The sequence below is a fragment of the Xiphophorus maculatus genome, chromosome 17 (assembly GCF_002775205.1).
Source record: "Xiphophorus maculatus strain JP 163 A chromosome 17, X_maculatus-5.0-male, whole genome shotgun sequence".
Classification (NCBI taxonomy): domain Eukaryota; kingdom Metazoa; phylum Chordata; class Actinopteri; order Cyprinodontiformes; family Poeciliidae; genus Xiphophorus; species Xiphophorus maculatus.
The window spans coordinates 17,985,363-17,998,184 of NC_036459.1; the positions used below are offsets into that span (position 1 = coordinate 17,985,363).

General features: G+C 41.0%; 1 protein-coding gene across 1 annotated transcript in view; it reads right to left on the reverse strand.

Annotated features, from left to right (window-relative positions):
- syn3 (synapsin III) overlaps positions 1 to 12,822 on the reverse strand; it is a 103,141-nt gene that overhangs the window by 80,009 nt on the left and 10,310 nt on the right. Inside the window, exons 2-3 of the mRNA XM_023350158.1 lie at positions 12,265 to 12,781; positions 1,153 to 1,210 (exon numbers count right to left, since the gene is read on the reverse strand). Of these exons, the coding sequence (XP_023205926.1) occupies positions 1,153 to 1,210; positions 12,265 to 12,725 (519 nt within the window). The 5' untranslated portion in view covers positions 12,726 to 12,781. The remainder of the gene's footprint in view (positions 1 to 1,152; positions 1,211 to 12,264; positions 12,782 to 12,822) is intronic.

Below are 12,822 nucleotides of genomic sequence, written 5' to 3' on the forward strand. Positions count from 1 at the left end.
TGCTGCAAGTCTAGACATATAAACATGTTCCTGCGGATTCAGTTTCTTTAGATGGAATTTTTTTTTTACAGCGTGTTGATCAACATCTGAGGAAGCATCCCTTTGACGTGAAAATCTGGTCGGTAAGTGAAGTTGGTGGAGTAATTATCAGGAGCTGCAGTGGCCGGCAGTCGAGGTGATCTCAGTTTTGAGAATCAGGGAGAAATTCTCATTTGGGAGTCAAGCTAGCAGGTAAGGCTTATGGATGAAGATGAACAGAGCTAAATACCAGAAAATCCTTGAGAAGAAACTATTAGAGGCTGCAGAAGATTTGAGAATGGAGTGAAGGTTCACCTTCTAGCAGAACGGTAGCCCAAACTGTCCAGGTGGCGGATACAATGGAACGGTGTAGATAAAAGTATGCTTATGTATCAGAATGGGAAAGTCAGAGTAAAAATTGGCCTTCACTTCCATTTTCCATTCAGTCTGACAGAATTTAAACTCTTTATTACAAATTTTAGTTTCTAGATGTACAAATGATGGAGACATAACCCAAAGCCTTGCTTAAAGGCCCAACACACAGCAAGCAGCGTCTCTCCTCCTCCATTCATTTTACTATGGAACCTGCAAAATGAGGCGACATTCATTTTCCCTTCTTCAGCCAAGCGACCAGCGAAACCTGTGACGTTTCAAGCTCCTACACACAGACATACCAGCGAGGCAGAAAAGTTGAAAAAGGTTCAACTTTTGTTGCCGTTGCTGTCGTCGCGTTCCGTGTGGCGGAAACGTTTGCCTCAACATGTCGCTTCTACGAGTCGTCAGGCCCATTATTCTAGTGAAAACTGTATCACCATCAGTTGGCTGGATACAAAAACACGCACTTCTTTTCAGACATTTATTTGAAAAAAAAAAAGACGCATCCTTTGTTTTGTTCTTCTCAGTTATGTACAGTAACAGTAGCAATCATCTTGCTTTTAAATACCTGGAAAGGAGTAGTTAAGGTTTTTTTCTAAAGTGTTGTTTCCCATGGTTAAGTATTCAAGTGAAACACTTCAAATGGATGAACACAAATTGTTTGCCAATTCTGAAAAGAGCATGTTGCCTGCAGGCCCAACAGCTTGGCTAAATATTAATTAAGAGCTATCAAAAGAGTTCATATGAAATGTACTCTACCTGCTCAACTCGAATCTCATATTCTCCGTTCAGCTTCTTTCCCCGAAAATACTTGGCCCTGCAAGGAAGAACAACAGAAAAGGGATTGATTAAACAGCAAAGAGCTTAATCTTCGATTAATGATGTGTGTGTGACACGCACACACACATCATTACCAAACACGGCACAAAAAAGATCTATTTCTTCTCTCACTGTTTGACATTAGCACGCCTTGCCTGCTTTAGGTTGTTACTAATGACAGGGTTTCACTATAGAGAGTTTCTAAAACTTAAATGCCAAACATTTACATTCATTTTCTTAGAACTTGGTGGAATTGCAGTTCAAATCCAATGACTTTCAGAACTTCAGTTTTCCTTTCACAAGTTTCTCGACAGTTTGCTGGAATTTTGCCAAGTTGGGCTCAAAACAGGACGTCAGAAGACCGCCGATCACCGATTGGCTAGACTGGTTGGTCTGAGGTCACCACAGGGATTTAGTGTATTTGGAGCTTAAAGGAAAGTAACACTAAAACTGACACCATAGTGCAACAACGAGGTGCAGACATTTTTGTGCTTGTTGCGCAACACTCTGTCATAATGGAAAACAACTAGAACCTTAGTCAGGCCACGTTAGGTTCCGGACAAATCGGGCCGTAACTGAGCCAGATTTGAAGGGCCCGGGCCCTTTGCCCTCACACAACTTTTCAACTCTGCTTGTAAATTTTCTGAGATCTGAGACTTTGTTGCACTTAAGCTACTTCGACATTAAATCAGACTAAGCCCTTCCTGTTTAGTTAGAGACAACGAGAAAAAAATACATATATCGTGTTTGTATCTGGTCCCAACTGCAGATTGCCTCCCTGCACTACAGAGTGCATGCTGCACAAAACAACCTTAAAATATCCGTGTTTGTTTTGTTGAAGTCGAGCTCAAATTTCACTAGATCGTCCAAAATACCTGGCAAGTAGGAAAAGAAATGACTCACTTTTTCCATGGTTTTAGAACCTGACCTTTAGGGGTTTTCAAGTGACTGGTGAGAACTCCCAGGTTTTTTGTTTTGCCTTCCTAAAACAATTCTGGTATCCACAGACACAGGTCACTTACACTGGTCAAGAGCATGAAATCAAAGCCAGTAAAAAGTATACAGAAACCTGTCTGTGATGCACCTGCATGTTTGAAAACTGTTCCAGTAACAGAGTAATCTCCCTTACCATCAGACATGGAGAATTTAGATTGAGCAAGAAGAATAAAAGGATTTTTTATGCTATTTTGGAAGAAAATTGACTAACATTTTTCTACATGCTTAATTTATGCAAAAACTACGCCATTAAATCTGTTTCTAGCTACTCTAATCTTGTTAACATGCTAACAGCAAGGCTTTGTCAATAGCCTGTTTTATGACTGCCTGCTTTTAGCTTCAACTTCCTGATTGAAACCCAACACATGAGTCAGAACAGACGAAACAGATACTACTGTGACTCAAGAGTTTGAAAAAGTCCTGAGTCTTTAATTTGAAACATTCACTTAAAAACATGGGTGGTTAGCGCTGAACATAGGTTCATGGAAACAGCATTGTTTTAGTTATTTCTCCCCACAAAAAAAACAAAAGAAACATATTACGTTACAAAGTTCTGTAAATAAATTGTTTAAACAAAGGCAATGAACTATTCTGGGAACAAATTAAGAACCATCTAGCCAAAATGTACATGTGGTGTTGATCTGGGAAGAAAATGGGTAGAAAAATGGGCCCAGATTAGATTGTCCATATTCATTGGCAGATGACAAATCAGAAGAAAAATTAAGACCGATAATAGTCCGTAATTGTAATCTCAATAAAGGACACACGTCAGGGATCCACAGAAAAAGATCAATAAGATTTACTACCCTATGGTGTGATATTAATAACTAAATTATTAGTTAAATCTTCTACATATATTAAAATGGCAACATGTGATCAAAATTCCAAAAGTTATTTCTGATTTTGTCTTTGAAGCGGTTTAGCAGCACTAACCATTTAAGGAATGAAAACAAGCAATACCCGTATTATTACACTACTAGACTACCATAATTCAGGTATAATTGTAGAAATAGTCAATTCTGTGCGAGTATTTGCATTATGCAACTCTGAATGAAATTAGTTCAGATTGCAATAAATGTATGAATAATGATAAATGAGCTATTTTTAATTGTGTACATACCCCAACAATATTTTTTTTATCATGAAACAATATTTTTATTGTGTTTGCAGAAAGATGCCTTGACTGTACAGCCCTATTTGAAACACTGCAGGATGAACACCAGTGACTTTTTAAAAATATCTTGAAATTCAGTTTATAACACTGATTTTATATTGCAAAAAAGAGGCTATGAGCTCACAGGATTGTGCAGCAAAGGAATTTTGCGGTATTTGGAACACTAGTGATAAATTTAAAGAAAAAAACAGTAGTTGTGCACAAACATATTTTCACTCAATTCCAACGTCCTGTCTGCGCAGTAAAGTAATCCACATATTTGGAGTGAAAATTGTATTCCATTCCTCAAGTCACTAGAGAATCTCATTAGCATCATACCCAAATTTACTCTAATGGTAGGTTCAATGTTCCAAGTAATATAACATCTGACAGTAAAGAACGCTGAATTTTGTTGCACAAGTGGATATAAATTCAGGCATAAAGGAGTGAAGCAGAATTTCAGGGTCATACTTGTGATTTTTAATTTTTTTTTTTGGTACCGATACTCAAATTCACGTCTGATAATATATTGTCTCATTTGTTTTAAGTCCAACTATTCCATGTGGCTTAGATGTGAACTCTCACCTTTGGCATGCACAGGGCAGTTGACAATCTGTCTCGGCCTTCAGGCTGAAGAGTTGAGGAGCTGATTATCTAGGTTGCATGCTAGAGGCCTTTTGGTACTCTGACAGGATAGTCTTATCTTTTTAATCGTTTTGCTCTGCAGCATATTTCCCCATTCTATGACATTTTTCCCCCAGCGACTCAACCTGAAAACGGCTTTCTATGTCCGTTCTCTTGATGTCCACCGTCATACATCTGTTCCTTTAGCGCCGATCTTTCATGTTCATCACATGCACTAAGGAGCTTCTTGACCCTAAACTCTCCCAGCTGTTGTACTGGTAGATCCTGAAGCGCATCATCTTCCACAATTTAAGAAGCCGTGAATCCTCAGAGGTCGATGCTTCCTGTCACTGAGGACTACTTTTGTTGTCAAAAATGTGAGTCACGACCATTAAGTTCACTCACAAGCAATGGCTGGTATGCAGTTCCAGGTATTGCAAAACATGCCGTCACTCTGATTGATCAATGAGCAAAGGCTTCTCATATGAACTGATCCGCACATCTAGCCCATGTCCAGATCTCGATCCGACCCACACCCTTAATATAAACACCATAAGGCTGAATTCTTTCCATTTTAAACATGAGAATATGTTGGCTCTCTAATGAGAAATGCATGATTCATACTTTTGGACAAAGTCAGTTTCCCTTCGGGGGTTTTCTTTCTCTCATTATCACACATCCCTTTTGGATCCAAGCAAACATCGCTCAGTGCTTTAGAGTTGGAAAACCTTTTTGTTTTTTTGAGACAGCTTTCCCCTCGACAAAAAAACAGGAACACTTGACTTCTACAGTTCCAGTATTTTTGTAACTGTAGTAGTATTTTCAGGCATTTCAGAGTGAGTCTACAATTCCTGAAACAACCCTCTGTGTCTAATCTTCAATTAGCTTGGGTATCTGATCAGGATTTCTCTGCTTCTTTTAGGTTTTTGGGTCTTGGAGCACACCTGGAACTGATCCAGTTTAATGCATTCATATTGGCCAGGAAACCTCTGGATCCTCAAGACGAAGCACGGGAGTGGCACTGAGAAGAGGGCTTTAAGAGGCTAACATTGTATGGCAGCATTTGTATCTGATCTCCATCTGCTGCTCTACAGCTGCTATGTTTCACTAGCCTCAAAGCCCAAACATGCAGATTTGATACCCTTGATTATGACATTAACAGTGAAAACTCATTAGCCAGATAAGTTGATGGGATTTAGCTGGTTTGTCTGCGGTCCAACAATCCCAACAGCGCCTCCATTCGCCTCCAAGCCCCAATAGGACGAGTATATTGTATGCAGTACAGCCAAAGATGTGCAGGGGAGAGGACTCAGGAAGTCCTGGGACTAAAATTGGAGGAAACACCAACCGCAGATGAGTTATCCTTCTATGACTCAACAATAGAATAATAGAACAGTTCACATCGGCAGAGTAGTCAGCCAAGAAAAACAACAACCCCACGAGCCCCAAAATAAATATACTCTATGAATATTTACATCAGCGTTACACGGCTGATGAAAATACATGACTTATTTCAACAACCCAAAAAATACTATGAGCTAATAGGTTATAATAACACACATACACACACACACACACACACACACACACGCACACACACACACACACACACACACACACACACACACACACACACACACACACACACACACACACACACACACACACAGATTATTGTTCCAACACAGGATCTCCAAACTTTGGAGTCTTTTATAATTCCTTCAGACACCAAGATATGTACTACACAAAGGTCTTAAGAGTCTACTTTCAAATTTCACATAAAGAATCATTAAACCAGTGGTTTTATTTTCTTTGGGTGGCCTTTGTAGTAAATTCAAAGGCGATAAGCCTTTATATGATGAAGGAATCATTTTCAAGCTCATAGGGCAAATGTTGGAAAATAATAGCTCTTTTATTTGATAAAGGCCTGGGGACTTCTAAGTTCTTACCTCTATCCTGACATTTTTTCCATCATTATTGCCCATGTAGACCTTTGATCATCCAATAAATACAAATGCAAATGTAATCGTGACACATTGTAAAAAGTCACAATTACAAATAAATAATTTGTTCTTGACACTAATGACCGTTTTGAACCTAAGAAAATCCTGTTCACTGCCTCTGACCATCCAAATGATTGGTTGATTCATTTTTATGTTTCCGAGTAACATGTTTGGAAACAGACCTGCTCTAGGATTCTTCATGGAATTTCAGGATCAAATATTTGCAGAAAGTTAGGATTAGGGTAAAGTTGTAGGGTGTTTTCACACCTGATGGCCTGGTAGACTTGGTTCAATTGGAGACCAAAGTTCCAACCATTTGTTACATATTCAGCTGGAAGTGGTTCTTTCTCATTGCACTGCGTCAAACAAACCTAACAATTAGAAATACTTGTTCCCCTCCTCGCCCATGGTGGCGCTGCACTAAGAACCACTGAAGGAAATGACACAAAAACCTCTGAAGAAGACAATGAGCGCTACTTGCTTCTTCCCAAAAATGTAGACAAATATGGAGTGGCATTTTTGCTGTTTTGTCTTTGAGCTATTTGTAGCACTAGCGCTAGACTCGTACTTTCTGCTTTTGGAGAGGTCTTCGGTCTGCTTGGCATTCACATATGCATTCAAACTGCACCAGAGTTCACTTCAACCGAACAGAAATGTAGGTTTGTGGGAAGACCAGAGTTTGCTTTTTTGGTCCACATGAGCGTTCGATTATGTATTCAAAACTCCCCAAAATGAAATGGACTTTTTAGACAAACTAACTGGATTTCAACTAAAGCGGACTAGAAAGGCTTGTTTTGAATGCAGCCTTAATGATGAACTGAGGTGTCTCTTTGTCTGAGAAAAAAAATCTGGTTCTTAACAATTGTTTTTATTTAAGGATAAATCAGTTCCAGAAACCAAATCTCAAATGGGAATACCTATAGCAAACAAATGTGTTGGAGTAACAATTAATACATTTCTAATCCTTTTCATCTTTCCAAATCAAACTTTGACTAGACTTTTTTTAAGAAATATTTTTCATTTATCGACTAAAATTGTGTAATCAAATAATGTCAGAAAGAAACTGGATTGAAGGTTTCCTTAACCTTCCTCATAACTGTCTTTACCTTCTAGGCACTTCTCAAAATGGTGGGAGCTGTCGGCCTGCTAATTTGTCTGCTATAGTTCATGAACTTTTGCCCTCTTCTTGAGGCACAGCACAGATTACCAAATCCCCAGAGAGAATTTTCAGCTTCTTAATGCCAGTGTGTGGCCTCCCTACTTCTTCTGTAGACATAACGTTAACTTAAATCCCCTCTTCATATAACCCTGGGTAAGCAGAGGTTCTCATACCGTTCTGCCGCACATACAGACGAAGTAAACACTGCCAGAGCAGGACTGAATTAAGCGATCAGGTGCTCGCATAATTCTGAACACAGTGCAAACAGACTGACAGATACTTGGCCAATCGGCCTGCATGCCGGCCTTAAAGAGAAGGAGAGAGGGAGACATGGAGAGAGCAAAGGAGGAATTGTTGGTGGTTGCGGTGATGCTCTGAGTGCTCTGTACTGCTATTGTGCATCAGTCATTGCTGGAAGCCAAGGCTGTCAGGACAGAGCAGGGTTTCCCCAGAGACCCCAGACTCTCTGCTGGAATGACCAGGAGGAAATTCAGCCTCCGGGAGTGGAGGACGGCTGGACAAAATGCCCACATAGTCAGGACTTTTTACAGAACCTCGAAAGATCGGTGAGTAACCTATGGCGATATTACAGGAAGGGACTGTGACACGGACATGTGATTTGGCTGTAGAGGTATTCACAAGTAGCCTGGCAAAAGCCAGTCCTTGTTCTACGCGTTGCTTCGTTCAGAAGGTCTGGACCTTTGGCTGAGAAGCGACTGCTTGCTGAAGGCGTGGACTCTGTTGAAGCTTGGGACGACTGGATCTGATTTCATCCAACTGCTAACGTTTTGCCGTAACGTATGTAAAGCACCAGCTCGACGAAGCTTACTGGAAATTGCTTGTGATGTAAACAATTCCATGGGGAGCAGGGCCTCGACATCTTTGCCAGAAATTAAATGTCTTAAACATTCTTCTTGCTCCAACTTTAATTATTCGATATTTGGAAACGTGGCCAACACAGATTCAATGGTCTTGTTCACTTTCTCTGTTGTCATTTCCAAACTACACCCTACAAATCTTCGGTTTGCTGATTGGCCTGGTTCAAATTCATCTGGAGAAATCTATCTCAATGGAAGAAAGCCCAAAGAACTAAAGGGAGATGAAAATCAAGCAGGATTGTCGCAAGAAAGTCGCATCTCGTTGGCATGCTCCAAATATTTTAGATTCATGGCAGTTGCTGAAAAGCAAGTAGTTTAGTGGTGCACGAAAAACACCATGTTCCACCAGCGCTGCCAAAAAAGCAGCCAGAAATCTGCCTCTTTTTTTTTCAGCACTTTGCTTGAATCTCGGAACTGAGCAGCAGCTGTTCAGAACCTATTTCTTCCTCTACCTGTGTCTTCCAAATCGGAAACCTCGAAGATGACGTGAAAACTTCAAGCACCTTTATCACAATATGGAAAACTAGTGCTTGTTGCAACCACAAAGTGGTAGAATTTTTTTTTTACTGTTTTAAAAAGTGACCATACTCTACAGCCACAACAATGTTGGAATCAACAACCAACCGTAGGACTTTTAATGGGCCAACATTATTTCTGTGTAGTGTCATGTAGGAAGTAAGAAATAATGATCCTGAATATGAATAGAACTGTGCAAAGTAATTAACAGAAAGCCACAATTATGAAGTATTGAATATTTTCTCATTCTGCACAGAGCAAAGAAAACCCACAATACTGTGTGTTTTCCCACCTGTAGCTGTTAACCTTTTCTCCCAAGAAAGTGTATTTAGCTCTATTGAACTGTCTAACTCTCCAGCAACTGCCTAGTAATACATAAATTAACATAACATGAAATTTATGTACTTTTTACAAAGAAATGCATTCAGAAAGAGACATTCAGCAGGACAAGAAAATGTACAGGGACAGTTCGCAGCAGGTGAAATTTAATATGGATTTAAAGACTGTCGTAGTGGCGCCACCTGCTGGCAGGAAATATTCCCTGAGAAGAATTTCTCTGTGAACCTTTTACTAAACTGCACTGCCACCATGTGGCAGTTTCTATTTCATTCATCAGTAATGGTGATTTGTAAAACTACTTCCATTCTCTCTTTAAGATTAATCTGTTCAATAAATAAAGAAATAAATAAGCTTTGCAATCAAAAATACTGACAGTCCTTGCATAAAGGAAGAATACATATCTAAGTTCTTATATTCTAAAGCTGCTTTTGTAGCATTCTCAATATTTGAATATATCATAGTTTGCAATTATTGTCTGTATTGAACAATCTTAAAAAATCATTTCTTAGCAGTAAATGGCAACATTAGTCTTTTTGGGGGGCTTTGGACCCATTTAAATCTGAGCTCTTTTTCAAAATATGCAATACAAAATACGGATTCAGTGAGTTTTCACTGAGACTTTTATTGTCCATGTCAATAAATAATAATAATATCCAATAACTTAAATTGGATATTGCTCCTTTCACTTCTGACATTACTGTACACAAAGCAAAGTCCATAGAGACATAAAAGAGAGTAGTTTGAGTGTGGAACAAACTGACTGCCCTGATCTCAACCTGATTTAACAACTTTGGGGTGAATTAAATCAGTGGCTGTAATCCAGACCTTCACATCCAGCACTACTGTCTGACCTATAAAATGCACGACAGACAAATGGTCAAAGATTTCCATAAATATTCTCCTAAATCTTGTGAAAAACCTTCCCAGAAGAGTCAGACCCGTTTCCTGCAGCAAAAGTGGCTATTAAAGTAAAGGCAAATAATCCAATTCATTTGTTACTATAGTGAACCAGATGTATTGGTACAAAAATGTTTGTTTTGAGCTACTATCTTCTGTTGATTTCTGCTACGTTAGTTCTGATTCGTTCATTTTAATAGACTTTGGTTTATTGTGTTTTTGGTTCAAGTGTTCCATGTGTGGACGGTTATTCCCTCTGGTTTTAGATGCTGTCCGAAGATTTTTGCTCCTACATTTTTGCTTTAAAAATATGAAACTGTGGCAACAAGGTATTGCTTCGACAGCTGGGAGCAGCTAGTTAGCGTCTCAAAATCTGAAATGATAGCTGACCTACGACCCCAAAATCCCAGAGGAGTTGAAAAGGAGGCTTCATGGAATCAGAGGAAGTTCAAACCATCTCGTCCATCTCTGGCTTTCAAACCAAACGGCCAGACAGATTTAAAGAGGAGCGGCAAAAGCAGACGATTGGCAGAGCTTGCTAACTGATGATGTCATCCAGGATCTGCTACTGTGGAAAATCTTCTGTGCTGCCCAGATATCGAGCTGTTAGCATGTCATGACAGCCATGCAGCAGTCTTCAGTCAGAGGCTCCTTCAGATTCATTGCAAGACGGACTGCTACTGGAGACCCTTCGTGCTCACAGCACCTCCATCCACAATGGATTAGGTGACAACATTTAATTTCCCTTTGGGATAAATAAAGTTTTTTTGAGTTAAACGAAGCTTCTTCCGTTCTGGACTCACAAAAGGATAAAAACCCTTCTGGAGGTTTCTGCGTTGCTGCATGTGATCCAAACTCCTGCTGTTCCTGAAGGAGAGCGGCGGCGGCGGCTTTGCCCAGAGAGGCTGAGCCAGGCTGGAGGCCTGCGAGTGACAGTGATCCCCTAACGGCTCATTTCTTCTAACACCGGGGTGTGCAGGGGCATTTCAGCCCGCTGGCTCACACAAAACACGCCACCGAGCTCCTCAAGAAAAGACCCGAGGAAATCCGGAACGCTTCATTACAGCTGTCAGCGAGACGCTTTAATTTAGAGATCAATTTCCAACCCTGTGCCTGTTTTCCTCGCGGTCTACACACAATCACCCCTCTGCTGGCGCTGGAGATAAATTTCAAAAGGCTGGAAATGGCTCATAACAAGCTCGCAGAAGTCAATCTCTCTGAAAACATTAGACGACACAATAACAATCCATGAAATGCATGAGAGCTCTATTGATTTAGTTAGACAGGGAAGATAAAGCAGCAGCTGACCTGAGCTCTGGGAATCCATCAGCAGCTTCTAACACACAGGGGTGTGTGTGTGTGTGTGTGTGTGTGTGTGTGTGTGTGTGTGTGTGTGTGTGTGTGTGTGTGTGTGTGTGTGTGTGTGTGTGTGTGTGTGTGTGTGTGTGTGTGTGTTTGTGTGTGGCTCCACTGAAAGATGAGCCAATTCTTTCTCGTTTAACCTCATTCATTTTTCTGTCACCTAAGCAGCTAAGTTCTCTCCTCTGGTTACCATGACAATTTCCATTTTGGCACAGAGAGCTCTGGCATGCCTAACGAGCCCAAGGACGTCCCAACCCATCCAAAATAACCTGACGCTCTGCTGCTTTCGCACAGAACTAAAAACGACTTTTATTATTAGAATGTATGAACAGTTTGTAGTTCAGGCAGTTTTTATCTTTTTAACATTGGAAAATTGGCTTGTTTCCCAATAAATACATTTCTAGGCTGTGCCCATGAGTTCCATTTTTTTTGGTGGAGGCAGTATTATGGTATGGGGAAATATTTCTCTACAGTCATCTGCCTGAAAAATTGTAAAACTATGTAATATCTACGCAGGGCTGGCCCAAGGTATATGTGAGTTAAGCAGATGGTTACAGCCCCCAAGCGCACCAACCCGTCGTGATAAAAACATATATACATTTCAAATAATTTTTAATAATACAAGCTAAATGTAATTCTATATGGAAAAAACATTTCTATATTATTTTAATAGTTGCTACACAAATAATAGTTCATCTGGTCCTAAAATTGGCTGCCGCCACTGTTGGGGGAAACTGTTGTTGGGGAAAAGTAAATTTAGTGTTTATCTGCTGATGTTACGATCAAATAGTTATAATAAGGCACACTTAAATACTACTTTGCATTTCAAAATCCACCCCCCCCCTTTTTTTTTGGTTTGCTAGTCCTGTAAGGTTAAAATCAATACTCATAACACCACTGGTATGATGTAGCCTAATTACAAATGATGCTAATTATAGTAGATATGCTTCACACAGAGTGGATTAGGAATTATAAAGCATCTGGTGTTGGTATAATGGGGCCCAAATAAAAATCTGCTTAGGGCCCCAAAAACGTTTGGACCGGCCCTGTATGTACGCTTGAACAACAACAACAACAAAAACTCCTAAAGTTACAAAAACTAAGAGCTTCTAGTGTTGCACTCACCAGTCGGTGTGCTGATCATCAACCACCAGCAGGATCTTGGGTTTGCGTACCGCAGGCTTGACCGGCTGACCGCCTCCAGCAGAAGCCGCCTCAGTTGCCGCAGCTCCAGCTGACTTGGCGTGTGCAGCGGCGGCGACGTTCTGGGCCATCTGGGCACTCTTCACCACGCTGGAGAAGGAGCTGAGGAAGCTCCCCGAACCCGCTGCCGGGGGCGGGGGCGGGTTCGGGCCTGAACCCAAGCCCGAACCTGAACCCAAACCCGAACCTGAACCCGAACCCGAGCCTGGGGTCTGGCTCGGGAGGCTCGGGAGGCTCGGGGGCTGACGCCTCTCGGTGGCTGGGGAGGCGGGAGATGAAATGGATGATCCGGGCGGGGCTGGCCTCTGCAGATCCATCATGTAGCCGTTGGGCAGGTTGGCCACGAAGCTGCTGTCAGACAGGCGCCGGCGAAGGTAGTTCATGACGACAGGCTGGTGGGTCGGTCAGGCCAGAGGAGGTGAGGGGAGGAACAGAAATCCTACAGAACGACACACACACACACACACACGCACACACACA